Source organism: Podarcis tiliguerta (genome assembly GCF_965153285.1).
Source record: "Podarcis tiliguerta genome assembly, chromosome: 9".
Taxonomy (NCBI): Eukaryota; Metazoa; Chordata; class Lepidosauria; order Squamata; family Lacertidae; genus Podarcis; species Podarcis tiliguerta.
The window spans coordinates 58,911,587-58,939,332 of record NC_139542.1 but is presented as its reverse complement, the minus strand read 5'-3'; the positions used below and the strand labels follow the sequence as shown (position 1 = coordinate 58,939,332).

Sequence of the window (27,746 nt, the reverse complement as noted above, 5' to 3'; positions counted from 1 at the left end):
ACAACCAACCAACCAACCGTGTTCATGGAAGACAATCTTACTTGCCTACGAGGGATCGCCAAAGAGGGAAAAAAGAGGAGAGGATCCAGTCCCGCCCCCTGCATCACACGGGGGTTGGACTAGATGACCCTCGGGTTCCCTCCCTGGATTCTCCGAAACGCAGCGGTGTTTTTCTCTAACGCGGAAGGCCCGAGGCCTCTTCCTCGCCGCCGTCGCCTCACACTTCCCCTCCTGAAAGCAGCCAGGTGTGAGGCCTAGGCCGCCCCTGCCTCGCGGCGCCTGTGCCCGCCCTGGACGCGCGGCCGCCGCCGCCGCTCCTCCCGAGCTGCAGTCCCGGGAGCGGCCTTGGAGAGGCGCTGCGTCCCCGGGCTTCGAGGCCTAGCAAGCCCGCGAGCCTGTGGATCCCTACGCGACTCGCGCCTGGCCGAGAGCAGCGCGGGCACGGAGACGAAAGGGTCGGAGGCGGCCGCCGCGGCCGTGAGGTAAAATCGAGCGCGGGGGTCTGAGGGAGGGGAAAACAGGCCTCTCGCCTCCCTCGGCAGCCGGACGGCTCGGCCGCCTTCCTCGGGCCTCATTCCGCCCCCTTTGGAGGCCGGCCGCGGAAATGCCTCGACGGCGAGCGGGGCTCACGGCTTCCCCTCAGCCCCCTTCCCTTTGTCTCGCCTTCCCCCCACTTTTTTCCCAGCGGCGGGAGCGGGGCTCGCTCCGGAACTCATGGCCTCTGAGCGTGTGCAGAGTGCCATCGCTTTTCGCCGCGCGGGCCCGCGGCTTCCCCCTTTTTGCTGGAAGGGAAATGTTCGCGGGGATGTGGCAAGGGAGGCTGTCTGTGTCTCTTTCCCACGGAGAGGTGTTTGTTTTGTTGGTTTGTTTTGCATTCTCATTTATTTATTTTTAGATTTGAAGGTGTGCGAATACTTAAGAGGCCCATCTTCAGAGTTTTCTGCCGGCCCCCAGTCTTTCATAGACCGAGCTCGGGCAAGGCGCCTCTCGACCGTGATAAAACCAGCAGATACATTTTCGGGATCTAGATTTTAGCAGAGATCAAGCGCCTCTTCCCTAATTGCTTGTCAGTGGAAAGGGAGGTGTATAAAAAGCTGAAAACATGGCTGCAATGAAAGGGGAAAAAAATCATTCCAAGAGTTGCTATGTTCTGTTGCCTTGGCTATCTATTTTGGGGTTTTTTTTGCAAGAACTCCAAAAGTTCTTACAACTACCTAATTACAGTACAGTATAAGGCATTTTTAAATTTAATATCTAGAACTGTAGTACAAGGAAAACAAAACGCAAAGAGTGCCCGACTAGTATTTCTCTCTCACATTATTATTTTGTTTAAATTTTGAGAAACATGTAGTAAGCTTTAATGCTCTTTTCAAGTTTATTTATTACGGAAACACTTTCATTTGTATGCAGCTTTTCCATTTAATTATGCTCAGAGCTCACAACAGAACCTAAATTCCAATCAATAATTCCTTACAATAGCGATTAATTACTAAATCATTTCAAAAAATACCCAGCCAGATGGGTGCGGTATAAATATCAAAATATTAATATTCATTATTAAATAACTATTATATGAACATTATATAACATTTTAAAAATCATCCTAAAATAAACTATCAATATTTAAAAGCATATTAATTAATGAGTAATCAGTGCAATTATAAGTGCACAGTTTGTAACAGCTTAAAATAAGCACATGCTCATCCTGAGTTTCAGCAAAAAGCAAAACAACCCCCAACCAAAAAAGATTTGGTTTCCTGATATTAATATGTGGATGCAACAAATGACCTCTTTAAAACAGGTGACACATTTAAGACCAGGTTTTAATTTTGTTGCCAGACAGGTTGGGTAGATAACCATGTTGTAATTCAAACACTCAAGTCCTCAGATGATTCATGTAGCTGACTTGTAAAGATTGAGAAGAGGAGCCCTACTTTAAATTGTTTTGCCTTTTTAAAAAGTTCTCCCCCCCCCCCCCTTGATGCTAGCTTGGGTAATAATTTTTAGGAGGGGTAGTTGAACACATTCATGTAAACATGCAAAAGTTCTCTTCTCATTGTTTATTTAAAGTAAGTTTTGAATAATCTGTTCTTCTTCCCCAAACGTCTAAGAGGTAGTCATAATCTATTGCGCAAATAAGCAATTGTAAAACAAGAGTCATTTGATTAATGTTACATAGTTATAAATCAGCTAAACATTTATGTGTTTGTTGTTGGGGAAGCACTCTTGGGCAACAGATACATCTGTGGAAAACATGGTTATTTTATGACATGATCTTAAGTTATATTTTCCAGGTTTATATTCACAGCTACCTTGTGTGCTTTTGTTAAGCTGCCATGCTTGATGAAAAGTTCAGAGTAGGTTTTTCTGCTAAGAAGCAGCAATGAGTGAGAATGTTTTAGACGGATTACTTAGTGAGTTCTGTTGGTGCTAAAACAAACCTGTATAAGTGGGCTCAAGGGTAAAACTGAACTCTTAATTTGCTGCACTTATGCATGAGTCATCATAATCTGTTAAGCAGACACCTCTCTACAAGTAGATTCACTGATGATTTAATTTAACAAGTTTTAGTCTGCCTTTCAGGGCTCTCACAAGGTACTTTACAAAATTCTAAAATTCATAAAAAATACAGTTATGAAAAACAGAAAAAATAGCAGTAGCTAAATATTTTTTTTCCAGGTGCAGCACAATTCACAGGCACACTTTTTTTCAGGTGGAGCACAATGCAGGGTTAAATTAATGCGTCATCAGGGTTGTTCAAGGCCACCCATGATAAGGCTATGTGTATTTGTCTGCAAAGGGGGTTCAAAAGGTGTGGAGCTACTATTAAGAAACCCCGTCCCAGGGAATTGCTTGCCTAATGGTTCTGATTGGTGGATTGGGCAGGCTTATGCATGTGTAGGTTATCCTTCAAATAACGTGGTCTCGAGCCATGTTGTTGTTGTTTGGTCATTTAGTCATGTCCGACTCTTCGTGACCCCATGAACCAGAGCACGCCAAGCACTCCTGTCTTCCACTGCCTCCTGCAGTTTGGTCGAGCCATACAGGGTTTTAACATTCAAAGCCTTTAATTGGGCCCAGAAATGATTAGGCTGCTTGTGTAATCTGAGTGCCCAGATCACATAAGTGTTCTAGCTGCTGCAGTTCTCATGTCCCTCCAAAATGCCACATGTCAGAGGAAATGTTGAGTCTGAAATAGCAGTTTCAGCTCGATGAAAGGACTGAATGCCATTGCAATAAGTTATATTCTTGAATGAGAATGTCTGGTCTAGGACAAATATGATCTACGTGTAGCTATCAGAGAAGAGCAATGCATAAAAACAATTAATATGGGATAGTTATTTGTAGGAGGATGGTTAACATTCCATTGCTGAATATAAACAACTGATTTGTCTGCAGCTAAGCTCCCCAGAATTGAAGGGTGTGTGTGACAGCACATCCTGACAAGGAAAAAATTAAATAAAAATCCACTTCTGTGTATACCAGTATGCTCTGAATTTAATTGCATCTGAATTCTGAGCCGTTCTGATTTTTTCTTGTTACAGGTTAATGAACCTTCATGAACAAAAGGAGAGAACTCCAGACTGGATGATACACACAGGAGTTTCAAACAGAAGTGTGGCCTAATGTAGCTTCCTGGTGTTAACTTTGTTTTGGCAATTTATCCAAAACTGATGAAATGTGGAAATAGAGGACCATCTAATTTTATCTTTTAAGGTATGCTCCTGAAAGTGAGTAAATATTTGCACCTTTAAAGCTGTTTGACTGTCACAATATTTGTGTTTAATTCCTAAAGCACTCTTTGTTTTCTGTGTACCCTGTACTAATTAATGTGTGCTTTAGTATAGTTTTGCTATACTAATATAGTATGTGTTGTCACAGCATTGATACTATGGATAATCCTGTGAAGCCTGCAGTTTTGTGAATGCTTACTAAGACCTGAATTTAGAATATCTGCCGTACAATGTAAGATTTAGGCACTACAGTGGTGCCTCGCAAGACGAAAAGAATCCGTTCCGCGAGTCTTTTCGTCTTGCGGTTTTTTCGTCTTGCGAAGCAAGCCCATTAGCGGATTAGCGTTATTAGCACTATTGGCAGTTTAAGGGCTATTAACGGCTTTTTAAGGCTTAAGGGATTAGCGGTTTAGCTGCTAAAAGGCTATTAGCAGCTTAGCGCTTCAGAAAAAGGGGTTGGGGAGCGGAAAAAAACCTCAAAATTTTTTGTCATTTTCATCTTGCGAAGCAAGCCCATAGGGAAATTCGTCTTGCGAAGCGCCTCTGAAAACGGAAAACCCTTTCGTCTTGCGGGTTTTCCGTCTTGCGAGGCATTCGTCTTGCGGGGCACCACTGTACTCTGAAATGTTCTTGAATTTTTGTTTATTATGAAGATTGTGTTTATTATGACTTTTGACAACTTGATATATAGGATGAAGAGCGTTAGCAGCCTTTCCCAATAAAATGTTTTTTACTTACAGTTTAAAACTAGACTTTAGAGTTTAAAAAAATTAAAGAATGTCACATCTTTGGTGTACACCAAAGAGTTTGGAAAAATGTGATTCAATACATGTTGGAAAATACTTGTCTTCCTTCTAGGTTCATTGTTTCTGAACTGAATATGTGCTGTGTACAAATGACGCTGCCTTGCTCATGACATAATCAGTGTTATGTAGACGAAATAAAATTCAAGGGAAAATATATTTTGGAGAAAAAAATGCCAAAGAAAAAGAAAAATCTTGGTGTGAGCCCATCAAGAAAGAGCATAAACTCAGAAGCGACGCCTGCTGCATCTGCCGACTTGGTACCGCCTTCAGTAGATCTAACAATGTTACAAACCCCGCATGGGATGGATAAAGAAGAACTCTTCAGCAGTCTTTCAGAAATGTTTTCTGACTTAGATCCTACTGTCATTTACATGGTGCTATCTGAATGTGATTTCGGAGGTAAATCAAATTCTGTTAATTTTGTCAGCATTTGTGTTTAACACAGTGTTAAGGAGAGAGAGGAGATAACATGGGGTATCAAGGCATGGCTGATTGACTGGAACCCTGAGCAGCAGGAACACTCTATATTAGAACATTTTGTCGCAACAGCCACTTGTTAATAATCAATGCACAAGTTCATAAACTACTTCGTAATAGTTACCCCAATTAGCTCAGGGTGTTGCTCTTTGGCCCTTCTTCCTGCAGATTTGCTTACCTCGTACTGGCACTAATTATGTTACACAGCCTGACATCAGGCATTACATCTTGGGGAATCTAACATAATGGCTGGGTAAGCTAGTCAATGGAGAGCAGAGCATAACTGAATGTTGGTAGCAGTACTATGCTACAGTTCTGATGACAGTGAGGTCTGTGATGGCTTTTCTGAGCCCTAGGGCCTTTGGCAGGTGCCTGACTATATTGATCCGTGTTGTTGGCACTGCAGCTGGGAACTTTCAGGTTGTCTGAAGAACAAGGTAACCTTGAAATAAATCTTAAATTCAATCTCTGTTTGTACAATGATCTTTATATTTTCTGTAGTTTAGAATGAGTTTCATATCGCTTCCAGTGACTGTGCTTTTTCTTCCTTTCATAGTTGAAGACACTATGGATTATCTGCTAGAATTGTCTACAGCTGCTAAGGGAATAACATCTTCACCACATGTCTCAGGTTTTGATTCCATATCTGCATCATTGGTTGGTGAAAATCAACCAAGCTGTGTTACTAATGAAATAGAGGGCCAAAGTTCTGCTGCAATAAAAAATGTGAAATCTAGTGAAGGATCAGAAAAGTCTTCATCATCTGAAGAACTGGTTTTCTTGCAGTGCCATCCTTTTGAGAAATATAATCTAAATAGTGAAATGAAGGATTCAAAAAATGACCATATCTCAGGCAATCTGTCTTTGGCTTTGGACCACGGTAGCTCTGATCAAGTTAAAGAGTTATCTGGGTGTGCAGAGTCCTGTTTGGGTTACAATACTGTGCTTTCTTTGCAGAAAAAGGAAACAGACAGTGAAAAATTAGAAACCTCCACTCCTTTAAATCCAGATTGTGACAAACCCACTGAAGTAGTTTGTGGAAAATCAGGCATTCAGACAAATGATGTGGATATTTTTGCACAAATCCCAGAGAACTGTAATTTACCTGAAGTTGTACTTGACAGTGGTGCAGTTCCAGAAGTTGTTTTGGACCTTACAACCCTAAATGACGTGTCTGCTCAACACTGCCAGGGGACTGCTGAATTTCAAAACAGTGTGTTTGACAATTCTAGTTCTTGTTCACACAAGACTGAAAAACAGGGAAACACAGTGACTGTGTGTAATAATTATTATAATACTTCTGTTCCTGACCTATGTGCAGAATCCACTTTCAAACTGACACCTTTTACAAATGTTGACCAGTCTCAGCAGATGTGGAATTCACCATTTTCTGTGCTTCAGAAACAGTCTCAGGAGTGTACCTGGAACCTAATGGCTCCTGTCTTTTATCCTCAAAATGCAAGCCATAGCTTCGTAACTCCAGTTGCTGTCAGCCCTGGGAAGTGGAGGCCTGCTTCAAACTCTAGGAGTCTTGGGAAAATATATTCTTCTCAAACAACTCCACAGTCTTGGGACAGCAAATCCTCTCTGCCGAAAATGGACATTTCTCAAGTACACCAGCTTCCTGTTTGTCACATGATGAGAAGAAAGATCCCTCTCGCAGGTCATGTGCTTGTTCTTCTTAGAGGGGTTCCTGGATCAGGCAAATCACATTTGGCAAGGTAGAGTATTCATATGATTTTTTTTTTTTTTTAATGCATCATTTCTCACACTCATGCGTGTGCATTAACTGTGACTCTGCATTATGTCTATACACAGACACAATCCAGATCCCCTCATTGCCATAATTTTCAAACCCTCACTATCTTTTTATCTATGGGGGAGGCCACTGTTTTGTGTCAGTTAAATATTAATCCATGGTCAACTTTAGGAAGTGAGAGAGGAGTTCTCTGGATAGGAGAGTGTGAAGGAGCATACATTTCCAAAGCTGATTTCCTGGTTTGCATGGTTTTTATATAGCGTCTAGACTCCTGATGATGTGCTTTGACACCGAAAGTTGCTGTCATCATTGTGTTGCATTGTGGCAGCCAGAGAATGGTGCTGTGTATTCTAGGTTGTTGTTTTTTTTATATCGGGAGGACAGAAATAATGTTTGAAACTTTCCCCAAGATTTAGCTACTTTTTAAAGTTAAAACATGTGCCACATAGATAGCACTGATTTAGAATGGCTTATCCATATTACTACACAATGCCCCCCTCTTCCAGCTGAGGCTCAAAATTGTGTGTGCACAATTAAAGAGAAATTGAGAGTTGGGAAGGGAGGGGAGATGATTGATTTAGCATTTTCTATTTTTCGCAGGGCTTTGCTTGAGGATAACCCTGGTGGTGTCATTCTTAGTACGGATGATTATTTTTACCAAAAAAATGGACAGTACCAATTTAATGCTGATTGCTTAGCAGACGCACATGAGTGGAACCGGAAACGTGGTATGTGCTAGATGAAGTCAAACAATTGTTGATTAAGAATATTGGAATCTATAAATAGAGAAGACTTAATGAAGTTCTTGTGGCAGGATTGGTGCTTGCCTATAAGCACATATTAATTCTGGGTTAAACCACAGAGCCTAGGGGTTGCTGATCAGAAGGTCGGCGGTTCGAATCCCCGCGACGGGGTGAGCTCCCGTTGCTTGGTCCCTGCTCCTGTCAATCTAGCAGTTTGAAAGCACATCAAAGTGCAAGTAGATAAATAGGTACTGCTCTAGTGGGAAGGTAAACGGCGTTTCTGTGCGCTGCTCTGGTTCACCAGAAGCGGCTTAGTCATGCTGGCCACATGACCTGGAAGCTGTACGCCGGCTCCCTCGGCCAATAAAGCGAGAGGAGCGCCGCAACCCAAGTCGGCCACGGCTGGACCTAATGGCCAGGGGTCCCTTTACCTTGACCTAACTGGGTTGGATAGGCCAGAGGGCTACATCCCGAGCTCTCCCTCATAACACAGGCTTTTTTGACAGGTCGACAAGGCAGCCTACCTGTCAGTCACCTGATGTCACCATGATTACAATCTTTGGTCATACTTTGGTCATACTTCTGGCCATATTGCCAGTATTGTATATTGAATAGTTGAATGTAGGTTCATATATTTTAGTGCATATGACAATTTTGAGTGTTTTTGCGGTGGTTTGTCATGGTTATACAGTGCTTTCTATAATTTTCTTTTAACTGAGTTAACATAAAAATGCTGGTTTTATTAATTCATTTTCTGAAAAAAATTACTGGTATGTTTTTCAGCCAAAGAAGCATTTGAAAAAAGCATCACTCCAATAATCATAGACAACACAAACACACAGGCTTGGGAAATGAAACCTTATGTTGCATTGGTTAGTATTCCATAAGTTATTATTGTTGAACCAAAAGCCCATTAACATGTTCTCTGCATATTTGTAGACAGCATGGAGGTATTCGAGCTCATGCTCTCTATAGGCTGTTGAGATGATGGGGGGGGGGAGGAGATTGAGTTGGCCTAATGCTTTCACACTCAATGCAGTGAGGATGGAGAAGCAGAACATGAGCTCAAGACATACTTTAAGTCTGCCTGGGTACAATTGCAGGAGCAAGCATCATTTAGTGGAGCCCAGATATTAGTAATTTGGAAAAGCTGCATGTTTACTCAGAAGCAAGTCCCACTGAATTTAATAGGGCTTACTCCCAAGTAAGTGTGTTTAGGATTACAACTATAACATCTATAGTCTTATCTCTTATCTCTCTTATCTAAGCACGAGGCATTTATTATGAGTTCTTATGTTGTACAGTTTTGATGAAGATCTTGTTCTTTGTGACCAGCAATGATGGTGGGTGAGATGTGTTCTGAACTATGACTTGGTTCATTTTTAACTGTATTCTTAACCTGCTGAGGGATGTATCTCAAGCGTTTTTACACTTTTATTCAGTCCCAGGAACACAAATATAAGGTTATATTTCGTGAACCGGATACCTGGTGGAAGTTTAAACCAAAAGAACTTGAAAGGTAAAAAAAAACCCTCACGATTCTGTTATAGCATATTTGAAAAGAAATAATAATATCTTCAGATAAATGAGCTAGTAGGAGTGAGACCAGCTTTCATTGAACCTCAAAATGCAAATTATAGGGATTGCTGCAATACTATAAATTGTTCTCTCTTTTCTTCCAAGAGAACCTGTGTGATTACTTGGACTAATTCATTTGCAAATTGTACCTTTAGTTCATGTAAAGCTTCAGTTGCTTCAAGAATATTCTGTGGCTGTCAGCTACAGAGATTCTTTTAAAGAGCCTCAATAATAGATACTATTATTCAAGCCCATTATCTTCATTGGTTAAGGATAGGGAGGTGGGATGTTGTGACAACATGATCTTCCGTATATAAGTGGCGAGCAAAGTAGTACCTAATAACTGTATTTTGTTTCTCCTTTTTCATTTATAATTTTTAGATTTTGATTTGTTTCTTTCTCTGGTCCATTGCTAATAAAAGTTGAAGTCGGCATGGGCAAAAAAATACCCAAGAAAATCTACTCTTTCTGGCCATTAATTATTTCTAAAGCTATAAGAAAAGTGGTTTAAAATGTCGTGATTTGTAGCAGTGGGTTTTTCCACATTTAGCAAGCTGTTCTACATAGTCAAGTAGAAATTGAAAGTAAAGGGTGCCAATATCTCTTTTACCCAGTTTGGAACTCTACCTGTTTACTACTTTTTATTTATTTATTACTTAGGCAACGTGATATGGCAGTGTAGGTTTTCATGTTGCACAAACCTTTATTTGCTTGTTTATGCACCATCAGCTGTTGGGAAAATTCTCAGTACCTGCTCCTTAAATTGTAACACCACGGAAAACAGCTTCAGTTAAATGTTTAATAGTTGCCTCAAATGTTTTCAACAAATGTTGGAATAATGCCTTTTACTGTGAGATTGATTCTCAGATATTCTGTTCTTTTTAATGTTTAGGCGAAATATTCATGGCGTATCAAAAGAGACGATCAAAAGAATGTTGGAACGATATGAACGTTGCCTGACTGTTAATTCAATTTTGAATTCTTCAATCCCAGATGAATTGAAAAGTGCTACCTGTGATGAAGTTCTTCACCACAAAAAGGGAGAAGGGTAAAATTAAAGTATCAAAATTAAAATTAAAGTACCGAAAGAATTGAAATACAAAACTTCAAGCCAGTTTACTTGGTTAGTTAATGATGCTGATAATGCCAAGGTCGTAGGTTCAATCCCTGTGTGGGGCAGCTGCATATCCCTGCATTGCAGGGGGTTGGACTAGATGATCCTCAGGGTCCCTTCCAACTCTATGATTCTATCTATATCTGTAAAGTGTGAAAGCAAATGTCTGTGAGTCTAACTAAGACCTTATATCACAGAATGTGCTGAATAATTACACTTTCAGTTTCAGAAGTAGCATGGAATTTCAGGTTTTATATATCTCCATAATCTAACAATTTCCACTTTGACTCTTTCCCTTCAGCATCCAGTTATCATTTTAATAATAATCCCAGTTACATCCAAGAGAAGGCATTGACTCAATAGCAGTCCGTGATTCCCCCCCCCCCCCCAATCTTGGCCCCTCTATCTTTCTAGGAATATGTATATAAATACTTCAATATATATTAGAAGATGTTATGACTTAAATGCTTTAGCAGAAATAGATGATTAAGGTGTGCATTTTTTCCTTTAAAGGTCCATTTTAAAAATTGTTTGATTTACAGGAAGGAAGATATGCCTCATTTTGGGAAAAACAAGGAACATTTTCCTTCACCTTTAAAATGCATAGAATTAAGTATGGAAGATAAGCATCAGTCGCAGAAAGTTACAGTGGAAAATCAGACTCTCCTGAATAAAAAGAGAGAACTGGAGCATTGGGTTCAAGACTGTACTTCTAAATGTAATGTCTCTCTGGAAGACATAGATCTCAGTGCATCATCAAGGACAGACAAAATTGATTCTACTCTTGAAATATTTAAGATGGACTTGGTAAAGCCTGAGGAAAGTGAATTCTCAAATTTCAGTGAAAATATTCAGAAGTACAATAACAAGGACATAATAGCTGAAGTTGAAGCAAATCAATGTGCTGAAGTACTAACAGAAGCAGAGTTAACACTGACAAAAAACATGAATAAGGCAGATTCAGGTTGTGATAAACCAGTAGGGCCAGAGACAGTAAATTTTGTGGGAGACTGGCCAATAGAACAAACTATGGGGCAGAGAGTGAAAAGAGCTAGAAGGTCAGAAAAACTGACTATAAAGAATGGCAAAGAGGATAAAGGTCTAAGCACCCCCAATTTTGATGCATTAGCAATTCTAGATGAAGATGAAAAGGTAAATCCGGTTAATATTCATGAAGAGCTGCCACTTTCTCAGAGTAAACAGGAAGAAATTAAACAGCCCTCTGCCTGTATGTCTGTTGTTGATACGGAAGAAGATGCATCGCGACTGCTGATTGTAGGAGACTGGCCTGTCCAAAACTCTTTAGAGCAAAGACAGCACAAAATGAAAAGAATACCAAAGAGAAACACTGATGAATCAGAAGAGATTATAAGTAGTCAATGCAATATTAACGAAAGTACTCTGAACACAGTAACGGTACTTCCTACAACATCTGCAGGTGCTGGAGAGCTACTTGTCTCATCAAAGAAGGAAGGACTTTCGACACCTGAAATCTCTGGTTCTGAAACTCTTGGTGAGAAAAAGTCTGTGCAGAACAAAAGGGCACGCAAGCATCATAAATTAGCTCTAACATTTACCAACAATTTGGCCCTCAGTAAACCAGAGGAAGAATTGTGTCTCTCTAATTTGCTGGAAGAGAAACCTGATGAATGCATCATGACAGAGGCCAATAAGTATTCGCAGACGGAGCCCCAGGATTTTGCTCTCCTGTGGAGGCTTGAAAGGAAAATTATTGTTTCGGAAGATACCAAAGTATTAAATGGCAGACTGGATGGGTTCATACCAAAAGGCATTCATACGGCTTCAGAAAAAATACCCTATAAAGTAACTTATGAGAAAAGCACATATGTGGAAGAAAGTGAACTTGTCAACATTGATGTATCTGAGAATCTGAATATTTTGTGTAAACTCTTTGAGTCCGTTTCATTTGATGCACTGAAGGACTTGTATGAAAGATGTAACAGGGACATTGATTGGGCTACAGGGATCTTGTTAGATTCTGCTGAGAAGTTGTGCAGAGATGATGAGGTTGGACCCTTGCAGGAAGCACAGATTCAGCCTTCTGGCAAGTCTCTTGACTCTAATGAAAATGCTGGTTATAGAGAACGACTTGCAGATTCTGAGGAAAGCACTCAAGGAACTGTGTCTTCTAGAATTAGTCAGGATTCAGAAATAACAAATCTCTCTGTTGATGATGGAGGTGATGAAACCTCCATCATTAAAGATGAACACAACTTTTCAACTGCTTCCCCAGCAGAAAACAAACATTTAATGCCGTCTGCTCCAAGAACTCATGTCGAAGAATCAGGAAATGAGAAACCACTTTTAGATACCACACATACAAAAGAGATGAACTCTGTTATGCTATCAGAAAATGAGCAGCCGAACAAGGTGTTGCATACTGAAGTGGACTCAAGTGTTCCTGTGACTATAACTGATGGTTTTAATGGAGGCTCTTTGAAACCTACTTTTGATGTGGAAATAGACAACAGATCTTCCGAGAAACATTCAGAGTGTTCAATTACAGAAGAGCTCCCATCTCATCTAATACTTACAGAGGGCTCTGCAAGCAAGGACAGCAAATTTGAGGTGGAGAAAAAAATGAATTGTAAACCAATGTTTCTAATTGCAGCAAAAAATGAAGAAAACAAAATACCCAATCAAGATAAAAGCAAGTTAGTGAACCCCACACCTGTATCAAAATCTGTGAATATAAATTCCCTAGAACTGGTCTTACCTCCTGAACTAGCCATTCAATTAAGTGAAATATTTGGACCTGTTGGTGTTGATTCAGGTAATAAAACCATGATTTTTAAAAAAAAAATGCTAGGAACTGACAAGATTATATAGTTAACCCACTGTAGAAGGAGTTAAAAAGCCAAAAAGTATTGGTTATTTGAAGCTACAGCCATTGATAGATATTAGAAAAAAGACTCACCCGTGTCTTGGTGGTGGTCAAACTCTGTAGTGGTCAGCAGTTTTTACTCATTTTGCAAAATCTTCCAAGTGCGTTGCTCTGTTTCCCACCATATGAGTGAATGACAGCCATTCACTTACATAAAGTTCATTAAAAGTCTACATTTGGGAATGCCAATAGGGTAGAGATTTAAGGTGCCCCTGTTAAGTCCAGTTTCTAGACAAGTGATAGGTCGTAGCTCAGTGTAGAGCATTGAGCTCTGCATTGAATCCAGAAGGTCCTAGGTAGGCCTAGGAAAGGCCCTGGGTTGAGAGAGAATCCTGGAAACTCAGTCATTGTAGACAATATATCAGCTTTCATTAGTCCCAGCCAGCATGACCAGTTGTCAGAAATAATGGGAAGGTGTAGTCTGGCAACATCTAGGGGGGGCCACACGGTCATCATCACTGGTCCAAAGTCTGTCTGTCTGTCTGATTAGCTTCATCATCTCCATAGTCTCACTTTGGGTCCTCCTCCTTGGTGAAATTTGGACCTGGTCAAACTGATTTTTTTTTGTTTAAAAATACTGCTTTGAGTTAATTTATTTCCTATTCCACATTAGAATTGTGGTTTATAAATTAAGCTAGGTTTCAAAGTGGTGTTATATTGCTCTGTTTTGAGACAGATTCTCTGAATTATTTCAGGAATTGATGCTTTATCTTACAAAAAAGCCAAGATATTTGATTAAGAATAAGCTTGGGTGAACTACATTTAATGTGTACAGTGCTTTAACCTCTGGTTTTTTTTATTCAATAAGGATCTCTAACTACTGAAGATTATGTGGTTCATATTGATCTGAATTTAGCCAGAGAAATACATGAAAAATGGAAAGCATCTATTACAGTAAGTCAGTTTCTTTCTAAAGACAATTCTGTGGCATCTTATGCTTGCATTAAAATACACTGGTATTTATTTATTAGCTGACCCCTGTTAAAATATTTCCCATAATTTATAGTGCATTTAAATAAGTGGCATGATTACACTGAGGTCACATATACTCCAAATAAAAGTTCTTAAACAGACAATCAAAATTTTGAACCAACTAACTTTTTAACTTTTTAAAGAGGAACACGTCAAAGGTCTGATTCATGTGCTTTTCATGCAGCCACAAGATAACACAGGCAGAAAAACTTAGTTTAAAAACATGGTAAAAATGTTTCTAAACAAATGATCTGGGCTTGAAGTGATAAGCCCAGACATCTTCTCTGGTCTGATTCACATGGTGGAAAGAGTGAACAAAGAGAATATGCTGACCCTTTGTCACTCCAGGAGGGGGGTCGTAACCTAGTCAAGTCTGGCAAAACAGTTTGCTTTATGGTATTAACCCCTTCCTGCATTAACTAAAGCTAAGCATGCTGGTTTTAAGAGGCTGAATTATTATGAGCCGCCCAGAGTGGCTAGGGAAACTCAGCCAGATGGATGGGGTATAAATAATAAATTGTTGTTGTTTTGTTGTTATGTCTAGTAGGATTCTTCATTTATCACAGAGACACTTGTTCTACCTTGCTCACCTTGTTTCTCTAAAATTGAAATTCAGTTTCCAGTTTGTGCTTGCATACAACCTGAACCTATTGTAAACTGAGTACAGATGCCCAATTTTTTTTTATTAATCCTATAAAAAAAACTAATTGGAGATTTATTAAAACTTAATAATATGATTAATTGAACTTAAAATGTTTTAATTTAGAAGCGACAGAGGAGAGAAGAGGAGTTGCATAAGCTTCTTGAAGAAGGTAAGCTTATGTTGTTCTAATTGACCACTCTGGGCCTTCTATTATTTAGACTGGGTGCCCTTTAAGATGTGCATCCAGATTCTGATCATCACATAGTAACAAATACATCAGGAATGGCAAAGTTATTCGGTCTTCTAAGTTATTCTATGTGAAATAAATATAGCAGCACATTTGTGTCATATGGGTAATCCCATCTTATCTTACAACCACCTTAGGAGGTAGGTTGAGCTGCCTGATAGCAACTTGTCTCAGGCTACCCATTGGGTTTCAGGACCTAGCAGAGTGTTGTTTTTGACTTTGCACAGCCCTAGCTTAGACAATATTATTCTTACTCTCCCCCACCCCTCTATCTCATCTACACTCAGATTAAGGTTTATTTATTTCTTGTCCTTTTATATGTGCAGCAAATTTTATTTGAAATAGGGATGCACAATTATCTATGTATATATTTAGTTGTTGCTTTTTTTTTAAGCACTACCTATTTGTGAAAAGAAAGAGCATGTATGTCGTAAAAATGCTGTAAAGAACAGCATGTGGACACAAAGGGACTGAGCAAACCACGAAGCTTTGCAACTGAGAGGCCAGAGGTGTGGAATTACCTATGTGTGATCCACTTCTCAGACCCTCAGAACCATAATCTGTGCTTCAAGCTACTGCTTTTGAAATTAAGTTCCCCAAAAGGAGGAGGAGCCAGCAGAGGAATGTGAAAGCAGCCATGTTTTTTCAGGTGCACAGGCACAACATGGAGTAAGGCAGAGAGTAAAAACTAATGTGCCATCAATATACATGTTTCGCAGTTAGAAAAACACAGTAAAATAAAATACAGTGGTGCCCCGCAAGACGAATGCCTCGCAAGACGGAAAACCCGCTAGACGAAAGGGTTTTCCGTTTTGGAGGTGCTTCGCAGAACGAATTCGCTATGGGCTTGCTTCGCAAGACGAAAATGTCTTGCGAGTTCCTGCGATTTTTTTTCGCTCCCCACCCCCTTTTTCTAAGGCACTAAGCTGCTAATAGCCTTTTAGCAGCTAATCCGCTAATCCCTTAAGCCTTTAATAGCCGCTAATAGTGCTAATCCGCTAATGGGCTTGCTTCGCAAGATGAAAAAAACCGCTAGACGAAGAGACTCACGGAACGGATTCTTTTCGTCTTGCGAGGCACCACTGTAGTTTTTAACAGTCTGTTTTTATTTACGCCTTAATACAAGTGATACCTTTCAAAATGCATAAAAAATACATGTATTTGGATTATCTGTATTTGAAATTGTTCCTTTAAAATAATTCATCGCCTTCCGGCTTTGTTGCTTCTGTAGATCCCATGCTGTTTGAGCAATTCTGTCTAGATGAGCTGGACAGCCTTCTTTCTCCGCATACAAACTGTCAAGTACAGAAGACCGAAAGACTGCCTACAGATACGCTACCTGAAAACTCAGCTGCTTCAGAGTTTTTTCCTTTCATGGATCACTGGAATGTCCAGAAGCAGAAAGTGTCACTCCGGGAAATAATGTCTGAAGAAATCGCCTTACAAGAAAAAGAGGACCTGGTACGATTACACATATGTTGCCCCTTAGCACTATGCGTTTCCTATATTTCACCCTCATTGTGAGCTGAAGCACGCAGCACAGCATAGGATCGGCCACTAGGCTCCCAGCATAATGGACCTCTCCTTCTCTTGTTCCAGTTCTCAGACTTGGCCCACCCACCACTTCCTTATGCTATAACAGTAACCGCTTTGCAAACACTCACAAAGTTTCACTTGCAATGCAGCTGCACTGCCTAGAAAGCTGGTTATTAGTTTACGTCAGGGAGCGGGTGGCAAGTGACTGTTTTCCAGCACATAAAATCTGTAAGGTGGCCCTGCCATCTTGCTCCAGGATAACATTCCACCAGTGATGTTGATGTATTAAGCTGATAGGGGAGGATTAAATAGAAAGTGGTGCTGTACAACAACTATGTGGTTCTGTTGTGCTTGTGAAGCTAAAACAGAGAGTAGGATGGGCTGAAATGTGATTTAGCCAGTTTAGAGCCAGAAAACTGCCTTTACTTCTAATTTCTTGGTATAGTTGACTCTCAAAATGAGGTGGGCATAAATGAATTAAACTGGCACCGATGGGAGCTTGTTTTCTGAGGTAAATAACGTGGGAGAAATTTCTGTTAGAATCCCAAGTCAGAAGGGAAGAGTTAAATCTTTCCTCACTGCCCCCTGGTCATGATGAAAATTACTCCCTCCCCCCACATAGGCAACAGTATAAAAATAATGGATGTAGTTGTAATGACACATTTAGCACCATGTGCAAGGTTTTGCTTCTCATGCATTTATTCCTGTTTCGTGTACTCCTGAAAAACAAAAGTGTGCCATAGTGGTAATTTGACTGTTAATATGTACATTGGTGCTAAGATTTAAATTAGAAACGGAGATTTTTAGTGGTATCCCCCATGAATCACCTTGATTCACCCTCATTTATTAACTTCAGCTTATAGCCACCATATTGTGCTACTTTATCTCCCAAACCAAACAGTCTCTTCAATATAGTTTTGCAAGCAGCCTTTTATGATTTAAATTTCAGGTAGCTGAAGCTAGAAAATGTCTCCCTATAAACAGTATTGCCAGCCCTAAATAATCTGGAACCAATAACAAAGGGTGGTATCCAATGTTGTGGGAAAAGAAGTAGCACAACTGCTATACTTCTTCCTCTGCATTGCCCCCCAACCTGCCCCATGATTTGCTGTGGAGGTTGCCTCTACCCAGGGGAGCAGATTTGGGAACACACAGGAGACAGGAGGAAAAAATTGGTTGTCACCCACCCCAAAATGTGGAAAACTGTGTAACTTTGAAATCTTTTTCCTTTATTAGATCCATTTTTCTACAAAGCCTTTTCTAATAATATAATTATAATGTAAACTTGTTTTCTGGATTAGAAACGCTCTCCTTTCATGGCTAGAAAAGACTGCGCTGCCAAACTGAAAGAGAAGCAACTCCTGGAGATATTCCCAGCTATTAACCCAAACGTCTTAATGGAAATCTTCAAGGACCACAAGTGAGCTCTTCCTTCTTCATATGATGCTTAACAGTAGAATAAGAGTCATTTTGTCACAACAGCTGCTAAATTCAAAGAACTAAATGGCTTGGATCTGAATACCTTTTGAATTGCTTTCTACTGCGCAAGTCTGCTCAAGACTACCCTTGAAGGCTTTCCTCCAGATCTTCCTGTCGCCTGAGATAAGGCCAGCAGTGACCAGAGACAGAACCTTCTTTGTTGTGATGTTCTGGCTCTGGAATTCTTTCCCTGGGAGACTTGCCTGGTGCTAGAACAGGGGTCTGCAACACGTGGCTCCGGAGCCACATGTGGCTCTTTTACACCTTTGCCGCAGCTCCAGGGCGGATACTAGCGAGGGGAGGAGGCGCATTGTGTGTTCCGACACTCCCCACTGTGGCGGGCGCTGTACTGGCTGTGATGTTGCATGGGGGCGGTGCGTGCGTTAGTAATGCACCGTCCCGACGTCACCTTCCCGCTCGCCCGCTACATTGTAAGGGACATGTACACTGGTCACTGCATTGAAAGGGGGCATGTACGCTGGTCACTGTTTTGAAGGGGAGTGAAGAACACACACACACACAAAAAGGTAACTTGCTAATTTAACGTTTATTTCTATGAGGAGGAGTAATTCTGAGGGGTCAAACGAAGAAATAATAAAAAAGTGTCAGAAAAGTTATTTTTATAATGACGAGTTTGCGGCTCCCAGTTTTTTTTTCTTCGGAAACGGGTCCAAGTGGCTCTTTTTGTCTTAAAGGTTGCAGACCCCTGTGCTAGAATTTGATTTGAGAAATTAAAGATCAGGTTTTAGAATGCAAGCTTCTCTCTCTTTCTTGTGTGCGCACGTGTGTCTTGCTTTTTCCTTCCTTGTTATTTAACAAAGTTCTGCTGTTCTGTGATATGTCTTGAATCATTCACTGGCTGCTGCTTCTTTTTTATCTCAGTTATTCCTTGGAGCAAACCGTCCAGTTTTTGAACAGCGTTCTAGAGTCAGATCCAGTAAAGACAGTTGTAGCCAGAGAAACGGCCCAGGGTGCCATACTCTCTTCTTGCAGTGCTTTAAAGACACGAGAGAGAAAGGTAATGACCATTTTGTACATTTGTTGCAAATACGTTTAAATAAGATGCTGTTATAGTGAAATATTTTTTAACATTTTAGGGGAAAGACTTTATAAATATTAAATAAAAGTCAGTTTCAGTAGGAGTATATATGATTGCTTCTTGTCTTGAACTGAGCAGATAGAAAATGTATTTGGTGGAGGTGTCTTACTTTAATAAGCCTTGGACCATGTCCTAAGTGTAACACTTATGAATTATAGGCCAGAAGGTGCAAGGAACCAGAAGACATTCTTGGTGCAAAGGCGTTTCAAGACTTTGAATATCCAGGATATGATGATTTCAGGGCCGAAGCTTTTCTTCACCAACAGCACAAGCAAGAGTGCCTGAGAAAAGCTGGGGAGGCATATCGCATGGGAATGAAGTCTGTAGCAGCATTTTATGTTCAAAGGGTAAATTTGTTTTAATCAATCAATTCTGCAATTTTTGCCTTCTTTACTGAAAATGTTGGCCATTCGTAATCACAGAAGTTTTTGGTGTTTGCACTGATAATCACCGCATAAGCAAGTGTCAATGCTCTTTTTGAATCTCCGATAGCAGAACTAGAAGACCGTGTGCACAAATATCCCCCCCCCCAAAAAAAAATAAGGTCAGAAACATTTATTTTGAAATAAATTGGAAATATGTGGACATGGCATTTTAATTCAGATACAAGCAACTCATGGCTTTCAAAGTGCTGTTGGATTAGAATATAAGACGACAATGGAAGAGCTTATTCACTAACAATGGCTGGAATTCAAAGTGCTACATTGCATGCAAATGAGTGTTTGGTCATTGACAATAGAAACTCTTTTTGCTTATTGAGTAACAGGCTCCTATGCCATATCACAAATTACTATTGAATGTCCCCTGCATTTCAAAATAGCCATGGAGCGACTTGCATAGTTTTTTGGACCCCAGCATGTATTGTGTACTTCTACAGGTGGGATAGTGTTTTAAACCATAATTGCCATACTGAAACCTTCAGGTGATTCTCTTAGCTAAGGCAGACTGAGTTGTTTTTTTTACCAGTTGTATATATGTACACAGTCAGGGAGCACAAAGTTGACTTCCTCTCTCTTTTTTCTTCCTACCTTTATGATCTCTGCTCATTTCACACAGTCTCATTGTGACTTACATCTTCCTGAAACCCACCTGACAGGCCTTACTTGACCTACTTTTGACAAGTTACGTCTAAATGCACATGTCGCTGTTCTGAGACATTACAACTCCCTGCCTATAGTGCTGTTTTGAATCCTGATATCCAGTGCTGCACTTAGGTTGCTCCTCGTGATGTTTACAGTAGATGTGTGTTTGCATCAAGGGTCGCCTTCACGAGGAGAAGATGAAAGAAGCCAACCGCGATGCTGCCGAGCAAATCTTTGAGAAAGTGAATGCCTTGAAGCTTCCTGAAAACCTGTTGGACCTACATGGTCTTCATGTGGATGAAGCTTTGGCTCACCTGGGTAGAGTATTGCAGGAGAAAACAGAAGGTACAAGAACACTTATTTGTTTACAGAGATTACACTGGACAGTACAGTGGTACCTCGGTTTTCGAACATCTCGGAAGTTGAACGTTTTGGTTTTCGAACACCGAAAACCCAGAAATAAATGCTTCCATTTTTGAATGAGCCTCAGAAGTCAAACAGCTTCCGCTGAGTTTTTTCGAATTTTCTCTATTGAATTTGCAGACCGCCCTTTGCGGCTTTGGTTTTCAAATGTTTTGGAAGTTGAATGGTCTTTTGGAACGGATAACGTTCGAAAACCGAGGTACCACTGTATTAAAACGGACGGGTTACTTTCCATGTCAGTGGATGGGCTAGCCTTCATGGACGGAACATATAATTTGCATATAATAATAATAATAGTTAATATTATTATTTATACATACATACATACATACATACATACATACATACAGTGGTACCTCGGGTTAAGAACATAATTCATTCTGGAGGTCCTTTCTTAACCTGAAACTGTCCTTAACCTGAAGCACCACTTTAGCTAATGGGGCCTCCTGCTGCTGCTGCGCCGCCGCCACACGATTTCTGTTCTCATCCTGAAGCAAAGTTCTTAACCCGAGGTACTATTTCTGGGTTAGCAGAGTCTGTAATCTGAAGTGTCTGTAACCCAAGGTACCACTGTATATACTTACATACATACCCTACCCATCTGGCTGAGGTTCCACAGTTACTCTGGGCGTTTCCCAACAGAATATTAAAAACACGATAAAATGTCAAACATTAAAAATTTCCCTAAACAGAGTTGCCTTCAGATGTCTTCTAAAAGTCAGATAGTTGTTTATTTCCTTGACATCTGATGGGAGGGTGTTCCACTAGGCGGGCGCCACCACCGAAAAGGCCCTCGGCCTGGTTCCCACATAGCACTACTAAGGTTAAATTCCTGGCATCTAGTTAAAAGGTTCTTGAGTAGCAGTACTGATACTGATACCAGCAAGCTGCTACCAATCACAGTAGACAGTACTTGGCTAGACGGACCTGTAGTCTAAGGTTACTTTGTATTTCAAAATTTACCATATTGAAAGATTTTAGATATATTCTAAAAGAAATTTTTAAATCTGTTGAATGTGGAATTCATAAAGAGAGAATATTATGACCATTGTTATTCCTGTGTAACAGAATGCAACCTGGCTGGTGGTAAGCCATATCTCTACGTGATCACAGGAAAGGGAAACCATAGCCAGGGAGGAGTTGCTCGCATCAAACCAGCAGTTATGAAATACCTCACAAGCCACAAGTTCAGGTGAGCTGAACCTACCGTTACTGACAACTTGCAATCTGCATTTAACCAATTAAAAACTGGTGGTAATTTCACTGGAAAGCGTAGTAGACATCCTGGGCTAAGCTCCTCAGGCAGGCTTATTGCCGGGTCTGTAGAGTGCAACAGGAAGCTTCTATCTAGGATCCTAGGTCATTCCTAATGACAGTCCTGGCTGCTAATGATGGTTTTCTCTTGATTTGCCTATGGTGGTAAACACGGAATCAAGTGAGGAAGGAGATTTGAGATTGAGTTACATTTAAATCTAGTGAAAGGGTAATGGGTGAAGTCAAGAGTGGAAGGCTGGAGCTGGGAGAGAATTCGGGAATAATAGAAAATGAGTTGTTTTTGCTCCCTTAGCTCTCTGGTCTAGCCCAAATACACCCCACCTTGTGCTCTGCCATGTTTCTGTCTTTTCAACACCTCACCTGGTCAATGCCAGTGGGATTTTTTCTTCTGTGAACAGTGAACCTCTCTTCCACATGCTGTGCCCCAATCTGATTTTTAAATTCCCATCAGTGGTTTGTTATGTGACACGATGGTGGAGGCTGCTTCTCAGTTAACAAGCTCCAAAGCATCTTTGGGCACAGAGAGCAAGCTTATTTGAGGCAATACCTCTTTATTAGGCTTATTATTTCTTAAGTTACTGTATTCTTCACTCTATAGGACGCACCTGACCATAGGACGCACCTTGTTTTAGAGGGGAGAACAAGAAAAAAAAAATCTCTGCCTCTCTGTGCAGCACCCCTTCAGCGAAGCGGCAGGAGAAATGGAACCCCTTCCATTTCTCCTCCCGCTTCGCTGAAGGGGCGCTGCGCAGAGAGGGAAAGCTGTGCATTGCCTCTTCAGCAAACCAACCCGAAGCCTCCGGCTTCAGGCGGCTATCCCTGAAGCCTGGAGAGCGAGAGGGGTCAGTGCGCACTCCAGGCTTCAGTGAAAGCAATGCGAAGGCTCCGGAGTGCGGAGGGAGCACTCCCTCTGTGCTTCGGAGGATTTGTGTTGCTATTGCTGAAGCCAAGGAGCCAGCATTCACTCCATAAGACGCACACACATTTCCTCATAATTTTTGGAGGGGAAAAAGTGTGCCTTATAGAGCGAAAAATACGGTAGTTTCTTTCATCCGGCCAAAAGGATGGTTTAATTTCAAACTTGCCCTTCTATATGGTGAAAGTATCATGTAATGCTGTGTAATGTTAGAGCATTGTATGAGAGATTAAAAAACCTTTCCACCTGCACAAGCCCTTACACAAACGAGCATGAGAAATGCTGTATACCACTGTGCGGATTCTTATGCAAGCATTTGTGGAACAGTGCTAAAGTCTGTTTTCCTACCCCTTGCAGTTTGAATCAAACTTTAAGTGGCTGCTTACAATATTATCCTGATTCACAGGTTCACAGAAATAAAGCCAGGCTGCTTGAAAGTCATGCTGAAGTAAAAGGATGTCACCAAGAGGATTGGAAAGGCTGCTATAACTGACATACAAACAACTTCAAAATATAATGCCGTTCCTGTGCTACTTTTAAATAACAATATTTTACTGGAAATATTTTAATGTTTTTAGCAGGTGTGTTTTTTGTCAGCATGTTTTCCTTGCCAAAATTGAATGGATTTTTTTTCTTTTGAAGGGAAATAGTTTTTTGGCCTCTTGCTATAAAAGGAGTCCATGTGAAGAGAACTTCTGTACAAGAAATGGACTTTCAAAGGGAAGGCTCCATTTTGAAACACTCTGTCCTTCTCAGGTTTAAAGAACATCCACAAATATCTCAAGCATTATCTTCTTAAAAAACTTACCTTGTTCTGTATAAGCAGAGAAGCCAATCTAGTACCCTTCAGATATTTTGGACTACATTCCCCATCATTCCTGGCAACTGGCCATGGTGGTTGGGGCCGATGGAAGTTGTAATCCACATTTGGAGGGTATCATATTGACTACCTCTGCTCTGTCAACATTAGGCTTACATGTTTTTAAGACTTGGAGCTAAGTTGCTTTGAAATAATTAAAAGTTTTGGGGGGAGAAAATGATGCAGTGGATTGAAGTAATAAGAGCTAATAATTATTTATGTTCCTTGGGGAGAAGAGGAAATGTTAGGTGTTAACATTTCCCTGGACTTAAGAGAAATACAATGTCTCATACCTCAGTGAGTTTTCTGCTCAGATTGTCCCAACTCTTCAACTCTCTTCATATATGGAAAGTGTTGACAATACTGCCTGATGAGCTGGTTGAGCTTTTTTGGGAAAGGACATGGGTACCTAAAGGTCTTGACCGTTATGTAAGTAATGAGGAGCCATTTCCTCTTTTATTTATACAGTTGCCACTAGAATCAACAAATTTTTAGAAGTCCCAGTTTTTGTGACGTACAAAGAGCTGAATTCAGCTATATGTTTGTGCTAGTGGGAGCCAGCATAACAAAGCCCGCTAATGCAATGGGTCTTGCGCTGATGGAAATATTCTTCCATTTTCGCTTAAAATATTAAGTGCACTGGCTCATGAGTGCAACGAGAATATGTACAGAGAGCTGCTGTGTGGATTGAAATGTACAAGGGTACCTGCAGTGAAGCTCTTTTTGTGCATTGTAACTCCTGAACGTGTGACTAAAGTTGCTGGATCAGGGTCAGCATTTCCATATTCTTTGTGGTGGGAGAAAATGTAAGGAATCTTCATAGACTCCATCCTGTCTGTATAAATATTACATATGGTCTATTAGAGAAGACACCAGCAAACTGACGCCGTGTAAGGGTTTGCCAGCTTTGAGCAAGCCTATATGCCATTAACGACAATACTGGACAATACTGGATAAAGCATTTATCAATGGCAGCTACTACCATTGCAGTACTGATGGAGGGAGCTACATCTACTGACATTCTCATATTCCTACTGCTGCTGTTAAAACAGACATGGTTTCCTTCAGATCAGGAAGTACAGCAATGTGTGCATGCATATCGCTCTTACAGGGATGCAGTTTCATTTGAAAACGTATCCTCGTTATTGATAGTATATTTTGTGTGGATTTTTAAACGTTAATTCATGGCTGAGAATCAGCAAGCAACTCAAGGTATTTTTTAAACATATTTTAGTATCAAAACTGGATGATCCTAGTTGCAAATTGAATGACATCTCCCATGATATTCAGTGCCTCTGTATCCAAACAAATGAATACATATAGAAATATTTTGAAAACTGATAGGCGACATTTATTTTCAAGAATATGCAAATAATGTATACATGTCTTTCAGCGTGGACATGCAAGTGCTCTTTAAAATTGTTTTATAATTATGAAGCTTTTAAAACAATTGAGGATTACATGTGAGCCGTTGTGTAAATAGGTGAGTGTGAAATATTTCAAGTTACAACCAATTGTGTCCTTCCACTGATGGGGACTTCAGTGGAAGGAGGGAGGTGGCAGATTTTGCCAGTTTCCCCCTTCCCTCCTGCAGTGCCATCTCCTGTGCTGATCTGAAGGTTCTCCCTAGCCTCTGGAGCAGATTGGAAGGGCACAATAGTCTATATGGGGGAGGAAGAATATATGGCAATTGCCTCCCTCTCCACGCCACTGATGGAAGCCTCCTAAGTGCCTTCCATCAGTGGAGAAAATACCATTGGTACAACCCTTCATATCTTAAAGGTGCCATTTCAGTAGAATTTTGAAGCAGCCAGTTTCTTTGACATATAATGCAACAGAATTTGCACACATATGTTATGGACACCAGTTAAATTGGGACATTTTAGTGCATGTGCAACTATTGAAAAGTTGCAACCTGCAGTTAACTACGATCCTTTCAAAGAGATCTTTGAGTGGGAACAGATTCCTGCACATTGCAGGGAGAAAGGAAACTCACCCAGTCCTTAGTATTTTTTTTACAGGACTTAACACCTGGATCAGAGCTTCAAAATTTCCTACTATAGTGATCTCTAAGCTTAATGAGTTTTAGAAAAGATAGCTTTTGAATCTGGAGGGAAAAAATGATGATGGAAGGAGTGCATGGTATAGAAATCCAAACTGCCTTTTTTTTTTTTTTTTTTTTTTGCTTAGGGATGTATGTCATTATGGGAGAAAAACAAAACCTTTTTCTTCTATTTTTATAAATCAAGCACTTTTAAATATGTGAGTTGCTTGGTGGCTAGATTCCCCCTCCCCTTTTTATGTGGGCTGCCCTAGAGCCAAAGAAACTACTACTGCTTCTCCCATTGAAATAATTGGCTTTTTCAGGCTTTTCACCTTCCTGTGTGCCAGAATGGGCGTGTTCATCAAAATACTTATTCAGGAACCTAATGCAAATAAGGGATGCTTCACCATTACCATTGTACAGATATGTCTGTATGGCAAGGACATGCATGCATGTTTTGCTTCATGTACAAATCATGGGGAAACCACTATTGACTCTGGGATCTTCACTCCATGGCCAACTAGCCTGAGCAGATGCATAGTGTTGATCACACAAGAAGGGGTAACGACACACTTGGAAGAGCTACCCATATTAGGATAACCATTATGTGAACGGCCCCAAGGTAGTTTTTCTTAATGCGATGGCAGATTTATCTTTTCAGATACTGATCTATTTTTGTCCTCTTTTCATGAACGGAGTTCTTCTCGCAGGAACTTTGGATCCAAGCCATTGTGACATTGTAAAAATTTCACTCCTTTCGATAGAACCTGCCAAGTAGAAGTGGCTGCTGGATTATAGCCTCCCGTTCCCTTCTACACTTTAGTAGATTATTTAAAAATAACTGTGAATAACTTCTATATTTTCTTAGGGAAAAAAAATACAACTGATGAAATTAAGACTAAACCTGAAAATACCTGTAAGGATACCTAAGGGAAATGTGTTCTTTTCAATGTCTCAGTACAACGTTCATAATTATTTTCTTTGTTTTGGTATTTTTACCATGCTTAATTTCTTAAAAAGTCAAATGTCTTAAGATGAGGAAGAATTATAATTTCTGGGTACCCATTTTTATTATTATTAACGTCTTAAATTAGCCTCCAAAGAAGATGTCATGAGCATATGCTTATATCAATTAGGGTCATCGCTTAGGCTGCAAAAATTGTACTCTAAATGTTTTATTGAAAAGAGATTTAAATTTACTCAGGGCAGTGGTTTCTGTGAAAGTGCCTATGGAAATGATAGCCTCCCCAGTGTCAAATATTTTCAACAGATAGATATTTTGATTATAACTGATATTAAGCTTGTATGTGCAGTTCAGGTTTCAAAACATTACTTATCCTTTTCTTCATTTCTTGAAAAAGAATGTAACATCCCTTAACTATATGGACTTTACGTAAACTTCAGCTTGCTGTGGTGAAACATTAAAGGCTAGCACACATGCTATATATTCACATACATGTCTTTACTATATTTTGCAAGGATGAACATGCGAAACAGGTGATCGCATAGATGCCCTTCCTGTGATCCCAGCAGCACTCTTTCCTGGCCATGACAATTGTGTAAACTGCTGTGAGTCATATGTGAGATGACAAACGTTTTCCCATGTAAACTTGTGTGTGAGGATGGTGGGAAATGTTTACATGGGGAAAATCTTGCTCTTTTCAAAAGGGGAGAAAAAGTTCAACTCTCAACTACTGACCGGGATTGTACTACTCTACTATAATAAAAAAAGTACAATGAAAAATCCAGTATTGTGTCACAAAAATATGGCCAGTATGCAAGTAGATTTCTTTACTGTTCATTTTTTTTAGGTGTATAAAGCTCTTCTGGTTTCCTATCTTTTTTTGTAATGTTTGGTTGTTAGCACATAAAATTTCTTACGTGAATAATTTCAAATAAAATCCAGTTTAATAAATACACACTCGTTTTAAGAATTCTTCGTCATCAGGTGTTTGAGCTAAAATGAAACTGAAGTTTGGCTTGGGAGCTCCCCACTCCCATTTAAGGAAATTAATGAGATATAACCTTAACACACGAATAACCTGTCTTCGTAAA

General features: G+C 40.2%; 1 protein-coding gene across 4 annotated transcripts; it reads left to right on the top strand.

The window, feature by feature from the left end:
• Positions 1–64: 64 nt before the first annotated feature.
• Positions 65–27,610, top strand: N4BP2 (NEDD4 binding protein 2). Of its 4 annotated transcripts, none has more exons than XM_083457946.1 (18): positions 65–482; positions 3,546–3,717; positions 4,593–4,939; positions 5,574–6,738; positions 7,377–7,504; positions 8,303–8,391; positions 8,962–9,038; positions 9,990–10,145; positions 10,754–13,005; positions 13,925–14,010; positions 14,855–14,900; positions 16,210–16,439; positions 17,816–17,934; positions 18,876–19,011; positions 19,251–19,439; positions 20,351–20,519; positions 21,666–21,789; positions 23,195–27,610. In XM_083457946.1, the coding sequence occupies exons 3-18, from the start codon at positions 4,711–4,713 to the stop codon at positions 23,238–23,240; spliced, it is 5,241 nt and encodes a 1,746-aa protein (XP_083314072.1). In that variant the 5' UTR covers positions 65–482; positions 3,546–3,717; positions 4,593–4,710; the 3' UTR covers positions 23,241–27,610. The 4 variants fall into 4 exon arrangements, with proteins under 4 accessions (XP_083314072.1, XP_083314073.1, XP_083314075.1 ...); XM_083457947.1 differs by having other exon boundaries at positions 3,546–3,731; XM_083457949.1 differs by lacking the exon at positions 65–482 and adding an exon at positions 1,681–2,257 and having other exon boundaries at positions 3,546–3,731.
• The last annotated feature ends 136 nt before the right edge of the window (positions 27,611–27,746 follow it).

Bases quoted from the DNA above. Each gene is read 5' to 3' on its own strand.
- N4BP2 (XM_083457946.1), top strand. From the start codon at position 4,711: ATGCCAAAGAAAAAGAAAAATCTTGGTGTGAGCCCATCAAGAAAGAGC. The intron at 17,935-18,875 runs GTGAGCTCTTCC...TTTTTATCTCAG, and splicing joins GAAATCTTCAAGGACCACAA to TTATTCCTTGGAGCAAACCG. The intron at 19,012-19,250 runs GTAATGACCATT...TATGAATTATAG, and splicing joins TAAAGACACGAGAGAGAAAG to GCCAGAAGGTGCAAGGAACC.